Genomic DNA, 18,475 nt, shown 5'->3' with positions numbered 1-18,475 from the left:
AAGCACATTGTATATACAGGTAGCCATTTTTTGGAAGGTGCTTCTTGAGGAGCAGATGATAAAGCTATTATTCCGAGCGGGACAGGTTTCTTTTCAATTACTTACACCAAAGCCTCCTGCTTTGTGCACTTAAACAACTGTTCAATCGGCCATATTCAACTTTTTCCAAACTCGCCAGAGACCTGACCACCCAAACGTAATGTGAATCACTACGCAATGATAATACAAGACGATGAGGTGAGGGAATTCAGCAGGGGGAATCAATAGGCGAATGAATTAAAATAATGAAGTCATGGTTATTCTACCCACTCAGGTTGTTGTCGAGTTTCTGTCGTCCACATAACACCAGCTGCTTGTCCTCTTACCTTTGGTTTGCTCTCTCTGACCACAAGTAGTACATCACTGTCATCCTTTCTTCCTCACAATCTTTTCACTCATTTTTATTTCTGTAGGAGGAATGCCATTTCATTTCCAGTTTTTGAGTACTATTCAAGAGGAGATATTCTCTTTGGGAGTGTGCATCCAACTCACTCAGTCTCAGTAAGAAGTGATGAGGTCACAGTACAAAGTGACCTGACCTTGTTGGATAACCTTTTTTTATTCACATTCTGATTTTCTACTAATGTTTCACAAAGATCTCAACATAAATCCTCTTCTTTCTCGAATTCTGCTCACATATTTATTCAAATGAAATCGTATAACTGCACCACAGACCAAACATTACCTTACTATATTCTGCAAGCCCGACCTACACCATAGGAATTCATCATGTGAAATACAAGATCCTCAAATATCTTCAGACGAGGTTATCCAAAGTCTACCTTTTAGTTTGAGTAGAGATACTGTGTCCGTGTGTTGACAGATATTTGATATACAGACGCCTGTCCTGTGTCCGTCAGGAATGCCCAAGTCTGGTTCTAAGATGATGTTGTTTCAATCTTTGCAAGTGTTTTTGCTCATATTACTATATACATCTTCTGATATTTAAAGCAGAAAGGGTGTTCCCTCCTGTGAGACCATATACACCACTATTGTAAAGCCTTTGGATGCAGCGTGATGATCTCACTCTGTTGTGTGTCCAGCACCAGATGAGACTGTATTACTGTTTCTACTCAAATTCTTTTAACAGTGCTGCTGACTGCATATGTTCATATGTGGTCAGTAGATAGAATCCTCTTTCATTAAAGTTAGTATCTATATTGTCAAACTGACAATAGTCTGTGTCTTGAGGTCTCATACAACACACAACTGACACACTTACTGGAGTTGGACACAACTGGAGTTGTGCCTGTAAGAACTATTGATTGTCAAAAAGTCTAATTTAATCATATATACAGTCTGTATACAGAGCTAGCAATGCAGAAACAACAATCGAACCAAAAACTTTATTGTCTGTCACATAGTAACAGAAAGTCTTTGACGTGGCTCAAGCAAAGAACAATATTCAGAACCTTAACAATAAGTGTTGAAACAGTTTAACAGTAAAAGCATGTCAGTGAAAACAAGTTACAATACCAGCATCTATTCTGTGAAAAGAAAAGATTGTAGGTATGAATATCTGTATGGAGTGTTAGGAGGGGTAAATACGTTTCCCCACAGATTAAATAATACTCTACATGTCATTTGTAAGGTATTTCGTGACATTACACAAAGTTAGTGACCAATTTTGTATTATCTTTTATTTGCCATAACATTATTTAGTGAGTGAAAATAGTAGTAAACTAGGGCTACGTTGTAGCACTGACAGGCCCGAGCACAGGCATTTTCAAGCCTGTTGTGGTTAGTGGAGAGAGCGATCAATGACCAAGCGCACGGCTCTGCGTTGCATGCGTTTTGCGCACTGCGGCAAGGACAAACGCTTCACTTCCTGCGTCCGTCGAGCGATGTCGATCCTTGCCTGCTAATTGCTCATTACGGTCCACGCTATCAATTGCACATCACACTGTGAACATTTTATGCAAATCGAATGATAGTTGTAAAACAAAGCTTACTTCCTGTTGCCAGTAGGTGGCGCCATCAATATTATTACATACAGACTAATAGATATTTTCAAGTAGGGGCTCTGATGTATTGTGAGCAATTTTGTGTCAATTGGACAATGTTACAACAACTTAATTTTCACACTGATCAGTAGGTGGCGCTATGACCCTGCACTAATATTAATATATGGAGCTGTTCATGTCAGGATTGTGATTATAGGTCCGAAGTTGGGGGCCGGTTGGATAGTGCAGAGTGGATTCACAAAGTACTTCCTGTTTCATGGCGAATCAGTAGGTGGCGCTATGACACTGAGGAAATATTGACACATAGAGCTTTTCAGGCTTGGTCTCTGATCATGAGACAGCAGTTTGGCGGTGATAGGACAATGCACACTGGAGTTATGACAACATCTTCTCCTTTGGCAAAGGATGAACCTTCGCCGCACCTCAATGTTTACCCGGTTTGAGGAAATGTCACAATTCTGATCATGATCCAATGACTTGACTGAGCTCTTTTGAGCTGTTTATTGTAAAGCAGCCAGGAGCAGTTCATCAAAGTATAAAACATGTCACTTCCTGTAGCCAGCAGGTGGCGCTGTGATTTTAAGTCATGATTTCTGTGTAGCTGTCATCAGGCCGGGACTCTTGTCTTACATGTCTAGTGTGTAATCAAAATTCTACGCCTCGCCACGGTCACACCGTGTGATGAAATCAAATATACCGAGGTAGTTTATATCTCCATCTTGTTGAGATGACATTCCCAGAAGTTGAAGTTGATCTGATGAAAGCCCTGGGACAAGTTCATCAGAGTAAAATTGTAGAAAATGGCCAAAATGGCCACTAAAGTCAAAATGGTGGGCTTCCTGTTTGGTCTAGCATATCTATCCAAGAGACTTATTTGTTTGTTATGAAAAGACACATGTCCCTATCGATTTTTGTACATGTTGGCCAATCGTAGTGCCGGGGCTGCACTTTAGGGGGCGCTAGTCAGTTATTTTGCCACGCCCATTCCTTAAAACCATCTGAATGTTTGCAGGGGGGGGGGGGGGGGGGGTGTTGTTACACAAATGTAGTTTGAGGGAGGTTGAACCTCCAACACCGAAGTTATAGTAATTCCGTGTGTCACGGCGAGTTGATGAACTTTGACGCCACGCCACTATTATGGCGTTTGACGAAAAGTCACAGTAATCTTATGCCTTCATTATCACTTTTTCCACGCCCATTTCAAATTACTCCAGAATACAATTACGTTTTGGGGTTTTGGATTCCCTGCAAACTTTGGTAACAATGTGAGCATGTCTAGGCCCTGAAAAAGCCCCAAAAGGGAAATACAAATCCTTCGAAATATAATAGGGCCTCCCACCGGAGGTGCTCGGGCCCTAATAAGAAAAAAATAAAGACAGTATATACAATTCACAGATCCATAGAGCATTTTGTTTTCACTTTGTTACCTTGCAAATAAAAATACCCCTAGAAAAGGCAATTGTTACATTTCTGTACCTTTCTGTTTTCCAACAGCATCAGATTGGTGTGAATTGCTTCATAGAGTGAGGAAGATAGCACACAAAACAAGGTTGTAGTTCTCAAACAGTTGATATACTCACACAGTGAGGTGCTTAACACAAAGCCTGCATTACAAACTCATAGGCAAGTCAAGTTTGAAAGACGGTTGCATTTACCAGGCAGGGAGGAGACATACCATAACTGAGTTTACACAAATGTATTGTATGTGTCTGTGTTGCTTCCTGTTATCCCTCCGCAACAGCCAGAGACCGGAGGCGTTATGTTTTCACATTGTCCGTCCGACTGTCTCACTTGTGTGAACAAGATCTCTCAAGAACACCTTGAGGGAACTTCTTCAAATTTAGTAGAAACATTCACTTGGACTCAGAGATCAACTGATTAGAATTTGGTGGATGAAGGTCAAAGGTCAAGGTCACAGTGAGCAAATGTTCTTTTGACTGAGATGTATTAGAAACATCCAAATTCCATTACATCTGGGACAAACATTCACTTGGACCCAAAGACCTGATAAAATATGAAGGTCAAAGGTCAATGTCACTGTGACCTTACAAACATGATTTTGGTCGAGTGAACCAAACATCTCATGAACAACTTGAGGGATTTTCTTAACATTCGGTTGAAGGCTAAAGGCCAAGGTCATAGTGACCTCATATGAGTAAATCAAATTATATAATCTGAAACTCCACTGGTTGGTGGAGGCAAAAAGCTGTTATTGGTAATTCTAATCTTTGTTTCTAGTTTAAACTAGATTTCATTGTTGGATTCTTTTTAATATTTCTATTGTTTGTTACCTATTTCACAGCATGTGAAATGTCATGATGTTTTGACAGAATCCTTGAATCCTTGATAATCTTTTGACCTTACCTTCACATGTACAGTGTGCACTACAGAGGGTAAACACATCATCCCCTTTGGGGAACAGCCACTGGGAATTCATAAGAACTGTGTCATTATGACAGAGGCCCCTAAATAATCTCCCCCAGAGAGAGAGAGAGGAAGGGGGGAGGCAGGGGAAGTGTTCACTGCTTGTTTGTTATTATGATTTGAGAAGTCAAACAGGAGTCAGGGCTTGATGCAACTTACTTTAAATCAGTCATTTCAAATCTGTGATACAGATAGTCCATGTGAAAGGGTTCACATGGACTATCGGTATGTGAGAGGAATGGAAGCGTCGTTTCTGTTTCAGTGTCAATTTGCAGAAGGAGTAGCCTCGAGCATTGCAAAGAAAGGGGAGAACACTGCTTTTTGGTTTTCTTTCACCCCTCAACATTAAGCTGCTGCAGGCTAAAGAATTCTAAACGGATTTAATCTGATTATCCTCAAATACATGGCCTGAATGTGAGAGTGAGCACTGAATGTATACAATTCAACTGTGTTATGCTCTTCTGCTCCTACCTCCCTCTGTGTCACTCTACATGTAGAATATGATTATCTAGATCTGCTCTCTGACATAACACCTTGTCTTTACTGTGCTCTCCTGCAGATCTACAGGATCGAGAACATTTCTCACCTGAGTGAGCTGCAGGTGTTGAACCTGGCAGGAAACAACATCTCCAGAGTGGAAAATCTGCAGAAGCTCGACTGTTTGACTGAACTCAACCTGAGGCACAACTGCATCTCTTTTGTGGTGAGGGGCATCGTTTCCAATCACTGACCGCTTCAAGCATTTGATTCACTGCATGCTCACTTTACTACAAAGTCATACAGAGAAAAGGGCACCAACTGTTCAGTGAACACAATCTCATTTTCAATCAAGGCTGAATTTACATTTAGGAGGTTCTGTTTTCTCTTATTTGAAAGTGTAAGGTGGAGTTAGAAATATAAAAAAATGTTTTACAAGGTAACCACAATATATTTGCAGGATACAGTAGATACGGACTAAATGACTTTTGCTTTGGCTGCTGCTACTGTATAACAGGACTTAACACATTTTTTGCACATGTCTTTGGTGATGATGTGCATAGAGGCAGCTGTTCACATGAATCATTGTGACTCATCACGTATTGACTCAATGTCAATAATTCAAATCTGTATTTACATAGCGCTCTATAGTCAGTCACAGAAATGCACAGGTTTTTGTCATTCACCATTTCACACACACATTCTTACAGTGCATCTATGAAAAGCACTTTTTTTACTATGAGATAAAAAAAGATGAAGATGAAGGTGCTGGTGTCGTGCTTCAACTTTCAGTTAATGCCATTCCTCTGGACCAGTTCCTCTGGATGGTTCCTGTTTCCTCTCTTATGGGATCACATGTAGCAGTTTTTGCTGTCACAAAATAACAAACAGAGAAATGACATCAATAGAATCTTTGTCAGGGAGTCTACAGTGTGTATGTATCTAACTGGCGTTACCTAGAGAGACGCAGCTCATTATCCACAACCTCCCACCGACTCTCTGGCGCAGATAAAAAGAAACTTGATATTCTAAACATGGAAATTCACTTCCCTTGGTTACTATAGTTTTAATCTGATAAACAGAACAGCTCAAGCCAAAACAGGCCCCTTCATTTGTATGCAAATCCCCTCAGCCCTTTCCTGCTTTTTGGGGTAGAAAATACGAAGTGAATCCAACATTGTGTTGTGTGAAACCACTTCCCATCACTCAGCCTGTCCTCTGCCTCCAAGTTCTGATCAAGAACCACTTTCAGCCCTAATTATTGGATACAATGTTTTATTTGATACATGGGCGGAAAAAAAAAACGACCTCTCAGCAGATTCTTCAGTCTCTGTCATTAGTGGTGTTTGCTGCCAAGTGCACAAAATAAATAATCATCCTCCAGGTGTCCATGTTTTTCCTTATATGAAAGAGAAGTCAGATAAAAAGGTGAAACCAAAAGAAAAGCTGTCCCCGAAAACAAATGTCAGATGGTTATTTGCTTGGCCGAGTTATTAAATGAATGCATTATATCTACGTTTAAGTGAATTTTTAAAGAGGTAGGTGCAAAATTTGATCAGACATGCTTTTGCATTATTCACATTATTTAATGCATAAAAATACTGAACCTATTTCATTCGACTGGTTTGTTTGCACTTCAAACACTTCAAATGTAATCCACAGCATTTTCATATCCGAAATTGATTTCTATTTAAATCATTTATATTTGCATATGAATGAAACTTTCACAATAATTATAACACGCTAACTTATAACACATTAGTGATTCATATATCCACAGGAAAAGGTCTACACTTGCTCTAAGGTGGGTCTTCACATCTAGAGATCCTGTGGCAGGCAGTAAGTCATGCATTTTACATCTGTGGCAGCAGCAACAGTTAGTTTTATAAAACAGCTAAAGTTAAAAGTAAAAAGAGACTCTGGATTAGCAGTTATGTTTGATGGACTTGTCTTCTTGTGGGTCAGTATTGGATCAATCAGCATCATGGTTGAAAATGTAAAGAAAATAATGAGAATGTCTGTTCTACATTTTATATACTGTCACATGAAGATCTATGTGGATGAACAAACATGCTGCCTCAAAGTTCTCTGGGAAATTATCAAATTTAATTCAACTTAAACAAATTTGCCACTATACAGTTACAGCAATAATAAGTAATGACCGAGATGCAAAAATATTTGTTTTAAAAAGTCTTGCAAAAAAGAGGCCTTAAAAGTAGAGAATTGTCTTAAATTTAAATTGGGTGGGTCTTAATTTTTAGGCACATCACTGCCAAAGGACACGGCAAAAAACGTCACCACTCTGCCATAATGTAGAAGACGAATCATTAGTTTTGGTTTTGTTTGTTTCTGCTGACACTGGGGATCAATTTGTTTGAGTCTAACAGATATAAATGTGTTTATTTGGAACTAGTATTTTACTTTTGTTGTACAGTATATTTCCATCGCATGTCTTAAATTTAATTTCAAGTGGTATTAATAAGTCTTCCATTTAACAGAGAACATGGAAATGTTACAAAGAGAAGCTCAATCATCTGTAACCAAAAGTCCAAGAGGAAATCTATGTGACGTGTGTTACAATTCTAGTGCACAAAAGCAGAGGCTGACAAGCTGACATCTCAAGTCTGCGTTATTCAAAGAGCAGCCACACACAACAGTGTACAATGTTTGAAACCCCCTCAGCATCCACATGTATCTGTGCGTTTATTTGAGCAGCTTCCCTGCCCTTTTGTGTTGTGTGCTGTTGCATGCAAAGGAGACAACAGTGATGAGAGGTAGATGTATGTTTGTGGAGTAATGCATCTGCCAGTATGAGTGTGAAAAACATAGTCACGCAAGCTGTCAGCGAGAAGAGGGTGGAGCAGGAATAAAGAGGTGAAGGCACGGGCACACAGACACATAAATACACCCCTGCAGGCAACACACACACACACACACACACACACACACACACACACACACACACACACACACACACACACACACACACACACAGCTACAAAGCTGTGCCCAATCTCACATCAGACGCTGTCCGCTGATTGGTTCTGATCAATCGGGTTTTTTAAATGAGACCATATTGGTGGGCGATTGTTATGCAGCACATCAGCTCAGTGATGACATCATCCTGTCTGAGAAAGGGTTGCTATATTTAGTCGCAGACAGTGTGCAGCGGCTGCCTCTTCACCAGCATCCTTACAGAGCTGGGAGGGGACTCACTGGTAGTGAGGTGGACGGTCAGTATTTGCCAGGATTGGATGGTGTGACTTGCAGTTTTTGTTTTGTTTTTTTACAAGGGTAGAACGCAATCCTGTATTGCTGATGTACACCAAATACCATTAGGCAGCTGATTTAAGAAAAAGAAAAAAATCAACACTCAACTGTAGCCTCGATGAAAATAATAACTTTATTCACTATGTTCAATTATTTGTCCTGAGAAGAATTATTATTGCCCTACACAGTGATGTTGTTTGACCACTAGGGACCAAATAAACTCCAAAACCACAAAACAGAAATACAGTTAACAGTATTACAAGTGATCATGGATCTTGTTTCTGTTCTTGTGTTGTGAACTCAACATACATTGTAAACTAGTCTTCAGCAGAACTCTTCTCTGAAGCGGTACAGGAGGAATTGTTCTGGAGAAAAGTCAGAAATGTTTATTAGGGTGTGCTCTGTGTCTTAAAGTGAAAAGTTGGCAAACATCCATCTTGTTAATGACTTAAAGCTGCATCTCTAAAAAAGAGACCTGTGGGTAAATCTCAATCTATTTGTTATACTGGCATTAAGCTCTGGCTTTAGGCAGTCTCACTGTTAGCTTATCGCTAATCTGCTAAATTTGAGACATGTTTCCTTTGTTAGTGACTGCGTTTGGCCAAAATATTCCTCTATGTGTTGATTGGTTTAAAGGTGCGATGCGGATTTTGTTAGCTTTGGCCAAAGCCATGCTAGCTGTTTTCTACCCCTTTTCACACTATTTATGCTAAGCTAACTAGCTTAATTGGTTGCCGTTTCACCATTCAGACACAAGACTGGTATCAATCTTCTCATTTAATGTTCGGAAAGAAAATCAACACAGTGGTTGTGCAGTGAATTACACATTGAAAAGTAACACACAATTCAATCTGTTCTAGCTTGTTATAAGATATTTAATTGAATTGATTTATATTTATTTTATCAGCTAAAATGATCTAATCACATTAATTCCAAAGGTCAAACTTCAAACACTGAAACACCAATGGCTCTTTCCACCAATGCTCCTGATGCCATATACTGTAAAACAATCAGCAAGTTGGCTGCTAGGATGAGTAAATGGATGTGTGGATTGACTTTGTTGCACTTGTGTGACTAATGTGACGCTGGTACTGTTCTCTGCAGAGAAGCTAGCGTAGCCTAAATGCTAAGCCAATATCCCATTTTAATAGGGGCTGGCAACAGCGCTGAACAAGGCTGTGGGGCGGTGGCTGCAATATGGGCGGATGTTGACACAGCTCATTCAGGCTGCTGCTGGGCGTGTCCTCTCTTCTTCCATGTGCATCACCGGCCACACACACAGATGCACACGCAGCACAGACCTTGAAACTACCTAACACGATTTCCCCCACACTGCCATCTGATTAGCTGAAGTCATCTGGGTGGTGACACTGCCCACACCCATGTGTCTGCCCCGTAGCCTGCCGGCTGGCCAGCTGCTGCCCATCGCCCCCTACACCTCAATAAGTGCTGCAGTGATTTTGATGCTGCGTCTCTCCGACAAAGAAACAACCCCAACCCCAGCCAGTTTCCATCTCATCCTCACCATTGTTCTTGGGAGACGAGGTACAGCAGCTAGTGGGCGTTCATCTGTATGTATATGTGTTTCAGTGAGCTTTTCGAGTCAGCCTCCTGCAGCAGGGGATCTCTGCATTAGCGCAGCACCGGCTCTGCTCTCCCTCCCTTCCCCCTTTCTCTCACACACACTCTCTCTCCCCTGCCCCTCCTCTCCATGTGGAGACAAGGCAGCATGCTCTATGTGTGTGTATGTGTGTGCATGCGCAGGGTGGATGGGGATGCTGTATGCTGGTACTGAGAGCTGCAAGGTGACTGTGGGAATGGAGAGGGATACAGAGCTCTGACGACAGTGACGATGCAGTGCCCTCTTCCCATCCACCTTTTCACATCCCTCCACATCTATCTCTCCCCTCTCCCTCTTTCCCTTTCTCTTTTTAGACTGAGGTGGACCGCCTGCCCTGCTTGCAGCGCCTCTTTCTCAGCTGCAACAACATCACCAGGTAAGAGCTTACAGCGCTTAACTCCCTCCTGCCCGCAGTGCAGGGACAGGGATGGTGGCTGGACAGTGCCACGTCCCCCTCCCTTGGCTCCTGGCTGGGCCTGGCCAACAAAACGCATGCAGAACACACACACAGACACACACACACACACACAGAGACACACAGACACACACACACACACACACACACTGAAACATGCAGAGGCACGCACAGGTTTGCTTTAGTGGGCAGTGTCTGTAACCTAGAAAAGAACATCCTGGAAGTGCTCTTTGTTATTAGTAATTAACATGCTGTAACCTAAGAAATGGGTGTGACTATTTTTTCAAAGTTCTGCAGACAGCACAGAGGCAGGACGAGGTGAAGGTTGTTAATTTCCACAGGAAATTAAAGGGAGATTAGAGGGTTGAGTGAGTTCAGGAGCAGCACTGCTGGGTGAGGGTGTATAGGATGAAGAGATGAGAGCTCTGTTTTGTTCCTCTGTGGGAACATCAACCTGCTTGACACACTTGTTCCAATATCTCTCTGTTAGCTTCCCTGTCTCTCTGATCCAAGAAAAAGAAATGTCATAGAGGTAACTTATTAAAGCAGCATAGACATCTCAGTGAATAAAGCTGGACAAGGGACCTGTGTGTAGGATTCAGGGTGAGACTGTTCATAAGCCTCCTTGAGCGTAGTCACTTGGTGCTGTGATAGATCTGACCTGACGTTCAAACACAGCCCTGTTGTTATAGAGTATGGTTCAGTATCTGACACGCTGTCACAGAGAGAACCCTGATAAAAAAATCAACAAAAAATGATCAGTTTAGATTCTAAAACTTCTCGGATTACACAGCGACAGCTTCTTCCTAGTACAATATATTAAAAAAATAATAATATTGTATATATTTTTTTTATTCTCTGTAGTATTCTACATTTAGTAAATGTAATGTTGATAATAGCTTCTCTTTTGAATTTATGGTCTAAATGGCAGCATAGAAACCTGGTACCTTTTTGAAACTGATCAATGCTGATAGGAGAAGACTTGTGCTCTGTTGCTAGGTAGAGGGACAGTCCACATGCGTTTACTTGGTGCAGTCAGTTTGGTCAGTCGAGGATGCTGGGGTTGAAAAATCCCTGGTTATTTTTTCACTCACTATAACATTGCATTTTTAATTTAAACTGCTTGACGGCAGAAAAGAACTGATGTGAATCAGTAAATAACAGATGCAGGAGTTTTAGTGCCACTATAGATGAGGTTGGAGGCGACACAGTTTGTGACCCAACCCCAATCTGCACACACAACACACACACAACACACACACACACTGTAATTCACTTCTCATTGGACCTCTGGTAGTGTCCAGTGACTGGTGTGGAGAGAATTTGTATTACTATTGAACAATTCTCATGGTCTCACAATTCCCAGAGGCATCAGTGACAGTGATGAATGCAAAAACGTGGCAAAATATGTATGAGATGCACCATTTGGATCTCTCAAGAAGTCTCATAATCGCTGTAAAAAACACAACCCCATCACTTTTGGTATAATGGAATGTAATTAATCTGTATTGAAAAAACTTATAAAACATGCATGTTAATTAATAACAAGTGCATAAATGCAAGCCACACGTTTGTGGCTAAAGACTCCCCTCATGCTCTGCTCAGGAATTTTATGCATAATTTAATGTTTCGATTAACTGACTCAAAAAGCGTGGTCGTAAGGGCCTTAAGTGAGACGACACTACTCATCTTGTTTTTGAAAACACTGGGAAAAAAAGTCTATATGTGTTTTTCATCCCTGTGTACTTGTAAAGTGTGATGATTGTATTCATATTTATTGCTGTAGTTTGTAATTTATTCATTTTTATAAAATGTTTATACACATATGGCCCTATGAATCCAAAATAAAGCTTTACTAAAACTAACATATAACAAATACATTGATCTAGGTTACTGGTTACTGCATGTGTTAGACCTATAATAGCATTTCCACCCTACATTATATTGCAGAAAAGAGGTCTGACTGTACCTTTTTTGTGTGTGTGTGTGTGTGTTTTGGCAGTATGTACAGTCTGTAATGTCCTGTTGTAGTTCTATCTAAATGATACAGATATTAACACTCTGTAATAGAACTACATAAGAACTGATAAGTGAGCCTCCAAACACGCCGATCAGAACTCATCACCGTACCCTCAGCTCGGTGTGGTTAAGACGATGGATACCTACTGTCTTTGCCTTTAGTTTCATGACTTAGCGTTTCGAGTGTTATTTTCTACTTCTACTTTATCTTATCTTCAACTTTGGTTAAACTCCTGGATGTCTGATATTCCTTCATATCAGTCGTACTTGAAAATGGTTTGTGAATTTCAGTCATTACGGTTTTAAAAAGTCTTACATTTTACTTATTGAAACCTGCAGAAACCCTGAAGATAGGAAGAAAAAATATCATATGACTCTCATAATTGATATTTGAATATTGAAATTTTGCTCTGCATTTGTTGGAGCTACAACATTGTCCCCTGATGGTTGTACTTGTTTCAATAGTTCAGCAAAGGTTAATATCCCTGGCCTCTTGTGCATCCAAACAAACCTCTGGCTAGGTTCAGGCACGGTGCAGTGTAGAAGATCCAAGCAAATGATTCAACAAAGTTATTATCACAAATTAGCAATAAAAATATCTCCGCCGCCTGACATAGCATGACTGTGCTTTTTCATGCCTCCTTTTGCCAAAGGCTGATATCAGCAGTGTAGCGGATCTTTCTTCGTTGCCTCCTGAGTGATGTCAGGCTGCCAGTGTGCTTTCAAAATACTACTACTACTTGTTTTAGCTTGGCTTAATTCTGTCGGTAAAAGCCAAGATTGAAAGTTTAACAATCTGAGGATAAATGGGGGAAGTTGTCTCGCTTGAATTACCCAGAGGATGACTCAAGCTTCCCAGAACTTATTTAGGTCAGCGTGCCTCTCTATCACTGTCAAGCCTCTTCCTTTTGGAAAAAAAGTCTCATTTAAAATGTTCTTTCTTCGTTTCCAGTTTTGATCAGCTAGCCTGCGTCGGAGAGTTGCGCTCCCTTTCTGAGCTCACCCTGGATGGGAATCCTGTAGCCCTGAAGACATGGTACAAGCAGGCCGTCCTGCGCTGTGTGCTTCATCTGAGACAGCTGGACATGAAGCGCATCACAGTAAGACCGGATTGATTAACTGTGTCTGTGTGTGTTTACAAGAGGAAAACTGTCCAAAGGGTTCCAATTACTGTATGGCTGGTAGGTTTAGAGTTTGTTTTAAACTTAGTTGAACTTCCTTCCGGATATCTTTTATTTCTGCACGTTAAATACAGTGATCACACAACCGCAAAGGGCGACCATGATGTGATGTGACAGTTTTCATCATGCTGCATATGAGCGATAGAGGCAGATGTCTGGCTCTGTATATTGTTATAGTTGATGTAATTAAGATGTCACTGAAGACAAATGTTCTTTTGATTTCACAGGTCAGAACAAAGTAAATAATTCCTCAGAGGCAGACTCCAATTCACTGTCAGTGGGGCATCTCTAAGCTCCTGTACATCTTAATGACAATATAGTCTTTATTCTTTGTTCTCTGTCATTGGCATAGCATTCACCATGCTTTTGGTTGCATATTAAAGGAAAAAAATGCATCAGTGACTAAACTGAGGTTATGAGCAAAGCATTTAAAACACACATACTGCATGTCAGATCCATAAAAACAATGTGTCTATACATAAACGTGAAGTCATCTTTTATTATACACTGTGTCAACAAAGTTATACAGTGCATATCTGCATGCTTTTAGAGGCTGTCGGCAGCGAGCACCCAAGTCTGAGCTTGTATTTTAAAGGAATCTGAAAGAGCACCACACACCTTGCCCTCAGAACATTCTGCTGAAATTTAAAAAAAGAAACTCATAACTCCAATTTCAACAGTTTTCATGTTTTTACTTGAATTTGAAGGAACAGGCAGGTTTCACGACCCATCGGTCCATTAAATTTCCCGAACGAACTTCTGTCTGTAGCTGTCAAGCCTGAAAACTGAGCTATTTGTCTTATTTCCAGAGAGTTTACTTAAGGGAGATGCAAAGTTTTGATATGAAAACAGAAAACTCAGCAGAGTGCTGCAGTTTCCATCTCTTTAAACTGTGTCACGATATCGCTGTGGGGGAAAATTCGTAGTAGTCACTAAAGATCTTGATTTTTTTTTTTTTCTCCTCCAACTAATTTGGAAAAACTTGCCCCTGTGTGCACTATACTGTCAGTAGAGGTGATTTCAGATGATCTGAGATAAGATCTGTGCCCGACTGCTGGAAGATTGGCAATTATTTATGAATGAAATTGAAAAATGAAATTAATAACGCAAATTAGGAGATACAGTGGTACTGTTGTGCTTTGGGGTAGAAAAGTGAAAGCCGTTCCTCTGTCTCCTGCAGGGATTTCTATGTGCCAGCAGCATTTGAATTATTTAAAACAATAAATAGAGCACGTTAAACCAACACACATACAGTAAAACTGGAGCTGACCAAAGATATTATCAGGTGGCTTATAGTAATTCTATTTTATTAAATTGATTAAAACTAATTAACCATATGATCCTATTTGATTGTATCATTTACCTGTAGATACATTTAAAATAGCACACAGAGCTTCTTTATCAAAGACAACAATCAGGAATCTACAATCGTATAAATACATTTGATAGGAAATAAATCATGTTTTAATTGTATTATTCAACTGGAAATATTGCACTGTATATACAGTCTAATGAACTTTGTGGCAGCTACCCAAACATGGATATTGTTATTGCTGAAAACAAGCCCTCACCGTTATCAATTGATCGATTTTGCAGATACACTTTTGTCATGTTTCCCATTAGAACCAGTCCTCCTCATGAAATTATTTAAACTCATTTCGATCTTCTAAATCCCCCCCCCCCCCCCCCCCCCACCAGCTGACATCAGTCCTTTACTCGAGTGAGGTTTGCATGTGGTCTCTATTGATCAGGCTGAAGCATCGTCCCTACCAGCCCGTCGCAGACAGATGAATATCCCCCATGCTCTCCGTGTGTTGTGTTGGCAGCAGTGCATTCTGGGAGTTTTGGCTTTCCCCTAACAGCTGGGCTCAGATGATCCGAGACTGAAAATCAGACAGATAATCCTGTGTGATGCTGCAGGCCACTGTGAGAATTTTCTCCCAGCCTCCACACACAGGGAACAGTCTCTCTGACGGTGTCTTTTGCGGTTCCCCCCTTCTCATGACTAATTCAGAATAACTCCTGAATGGAGCGGCACTCTGATTGCACTGGCTCTCTTTTTCAGGACGAGGATCGGCGAATGGCTAGTGTGCATGCTCGGAAAGAGGAGGAGAAGAAGAGGGAGAATCACAAGCAGACCATTCATAAGGTACCTCTCTGTGCTGATCTCTTCTTGTTGTCTTTGTCTGCCGGGATTTTGAGTTTAAATTTACAGAAAATACGCAATGATGGCCTGTACATCCGACCCTAGATTAACAAGTGTCCTGTGAAGGGCCTTTTTAATTTGGGTATTCTTAGTAGAAAGAAAATAAAATGAGTTGCAAAGGTTGAAAGTGCTAGAGCAAGCTTTGATAACACATAAGGTTTTGAGTGTTTTATGTAATTTAAATTCAAAACACATTACAGCATGAGGCCATTATTACTGTGGCTTTCATGGTTAAGTAAGGCAGTGGTCACTAGACACAGGAGGAAGGAGGATTTTTAGAAGTCGAATACAATTTAAAAACAATTCAATAATATTGAAATCATATTCTATCCACAACTACAAAATTACAAATAACACAATCTAATTTAAATTACAATCATGCAGATAATCCTCAGCCTTCTCTCTTTGTCTCCATGTGACCCTTTAGATGATTAGTGACAGCATCAGATGCAGCACCACATGAAACCACATGTGCACGTAGGATTATATATCTTTTTTTTCTGAACGTGCTCAAATCCATATCAGTTGAGATAATGAGGGTGGTAAATCTGAAGTTAGGTCGTTTATATATTTGGACAATAACCAACCTCCTTGGCTTCATGATGGTACATTTTAATCTGCACATTTTCTTTGCTCAGCTTTCCCATCATAAAACATTTGATGAGAAAGCTCTAAAATATTAGGTCATGTTCAGAATTTGTTTTCACGGACATTGAATACACATTTCATATGCTGTCATGAACTTTGAACCTTTCAAATGTATCCACATGACATAAAGTCCTGTGGGAACATTGTTAATGCATCAACTTAAAGAGTCGATAGTGCACAGTGGTACTGTGTAGGTAAATGGGTCTTAATTATCCTTTATTTCTTCAAAATGGTCAAAGATATTGACGGGCGTCTATTTTACAGTAATGCATGTGTGAGTGGGGTGTGTGTCTGTGTGCATGTTAATATTGATGTGTGTTCCTGCTGTGTCTGCGCTGCACGGGTGTCTTTTGCTGAGAGGTGGTCCCTGCAGATTGCATTGTCTTTCTGTAACCTAACTCCTTGTTAATCCCTGGTGTTGAGAAAATGTCATATTGAATGCTGCAGCCAAGGGTTCATGAGGGCAGAGGATTCACTATGAACTGATACTGACTCACCCCTGCATCGGGGAGTGGCACATTCCATAAGAAAGCATATTGAAACTACAGCTTGGCTAGAAAAGGACAGCAGAGGTAGAGAAACTTTCTTCCTTGCAGGGTCTGTGTCACTTTTCTAATGACAAGAGCAAATCATAGTTAAATTAAAATGCTGTGGTACACATGCATACGCAATATCAGATGAAACCAATGGGTTGGGATATCTGCCAAAGTAAAACCAGACGCAGTGCAGGAGGAATACTTTTAGCTGTGACCAAGGCGAGACAGAGACAGGTTCCATTCGCTTAGTATATCCCCTCTGTGTCCCTTTGTGTGTGTGTGTGTGTGTGTGTGTGTGTGTGTGTGTGTGTGTGTGTGTGTGTGTGTGTGTGTGTGTGTGTGTGTGTGTGTGTGTGTGTGTGTGTGTGTGTGTTACGCTCATCTAGGAGAAGCGGCGTCTGGCGATCCGTAATGCAGCGCAGCAGTGGGAGGGTGTCAGGGCCTGCCTGGAGCTGCCACCAGCACAAGGTGCAAAAGAAGAAGTGAGTCCAGAGAACAGCCCCGCCCACAGCCCCGCCCAGACAAATGGGCTCGCACAGGAGCCTTCTCCAGATGAGCCAAGGTACACAACACATGACAGATACCAGTGTTTTGTGTCACTTCATGTTTATGTTGCACGGTGAATTGTTGTTTCCCTGTACCTGTGGTTGGTTGTGATGTAGATCTGGATCATTTGATACATCTTGATTGAATCCTATAAAAATACATCCCACCAAGAATTGTAGGTCTCAAGTATTTTAGTTTTTTCGTCGTGCTTGCAGCATTCGTCCAGGGATGGGAATGTCTCTCAGTGGTTCATGGTAAACATAACATCAACAGTAAGCTCTTAGCATTTAGCTCCGAGGACCACTGTGTGTTTTATTGTTAAATATTTGCTGTCAAACACGTCACAAATGAGAATCTCAATTTTATTGTGTTTGCTCCTCTACATTTTTCAAGCCACTGTTCATTTAAGTGTTTGTTTATTTGGGCTTCATCAGACCCAGTTCAGACATCTGTCTAAGTAAACAGTTCTAAGTACATGTGTGAACGCACCCAAATGAGCACTCTGAGATGAATGTAGCCAAATTCTTTTAGCTGTGTAAACACAAATGTGTCCTGGGCAACATATGAAGGACCGTCTACTCAGCTGACGTCCTCTGACTCACTACAGTTTCCTGTAGTCACTCACTTATTTAATGGTAGAGCTGCGCGCTGTGCACTGATTCCCTGAGATGGGAGCCTGTGAAAATACGAATGATGTATGTTGTGTTCAGATTTCATGTGTTTTTTTAAATTTCCAACTGAAACGGTTCTTTTTCTTTGTAGACGAGTAAGTCCAGGGTCAGGATCAGAGCGACCATTAGGGGGAACGGAGAGCAGACTGCGCACCAACAGCCGTCCAAACAGCCCGCGAGATCCCAAGTAAGACAAAAACCACGAAGAACCAAGAAACTGTGTTACAATACAGTCCTACAGTGCTGTCATTGACACATGAGGTAGGCCTCTTGCCCATATACCATTTTGACACCTTCCTTAGGAAACAATTGGTTTCAGTTGAGCGAATTTAATACTGTTTTGTGCACTACGTCAATTCTCTTTCATCCTTGCAAGAGTCATACATATCTGTCTGTTAGATCAGAGCCTCTCACTTTCACACATGTAGAAATATCGTCCCACACTGTCATCCCACCAA

General features: G+C 40.9%; 1 protein-coding gene across 1 annotated transcript in view; it reads left to right on the top strand.

Moving 5' to 3' along the window:
* The window catches only part of LOC117759183 (leucine-rich repeat-containing protein 49), a 40,753-nt gene that overhangs the window by 5,842 nt on the left and 16,436 nt on the right, over positions 1-18,475 (top strand). Inside the window, exons 8-13 of the mRNA XM_034581140.1 lie at positions 4,987-5,130; positions 10,110-10,171; positions 13,182-13,329; positions 15,476-15,559; positions 17,187-17,362; positions 18,109-18,204. Of these exons, the coding sequence (XP_034437031.1) occupies positions 4,987-5,130; positions 10,110-10,171; positions 13,182-13,329; positions 15,476-15,559; positions 17,187-17,362; positions 18,109-18,204 (710 nt within the window). The remainder of the gene's footprint in view (positions 1-4,986; positions 5,131-10,109; positions 10,172-13,181; positions 13,330-15,475; positions 15,560-17,186; positions 17,363-18,108; positions 18,205-18,475) is intronic.

Source organism: Hippoglossus hippoglossus, chromosome 3 (assembly GCF_009819705.1).
Source record: "Hippoglossus hippoglossus isolate fHipHip1 chromosome 3, fHipHip1.pri, whole genome shotgun sequence".
Taxonomy (NCBI): Eukaryota; Metazoa; Chordata; class Actinopteri; order Pleuronectiformes; family Pleuronectidae; genus Hippoglossus; species Hippoglossus hippoglossus.
Note: the sequence above shows the minus strand (reverse complement) of the source record. Positions and strands in the feature narration are given on the sequence as shown.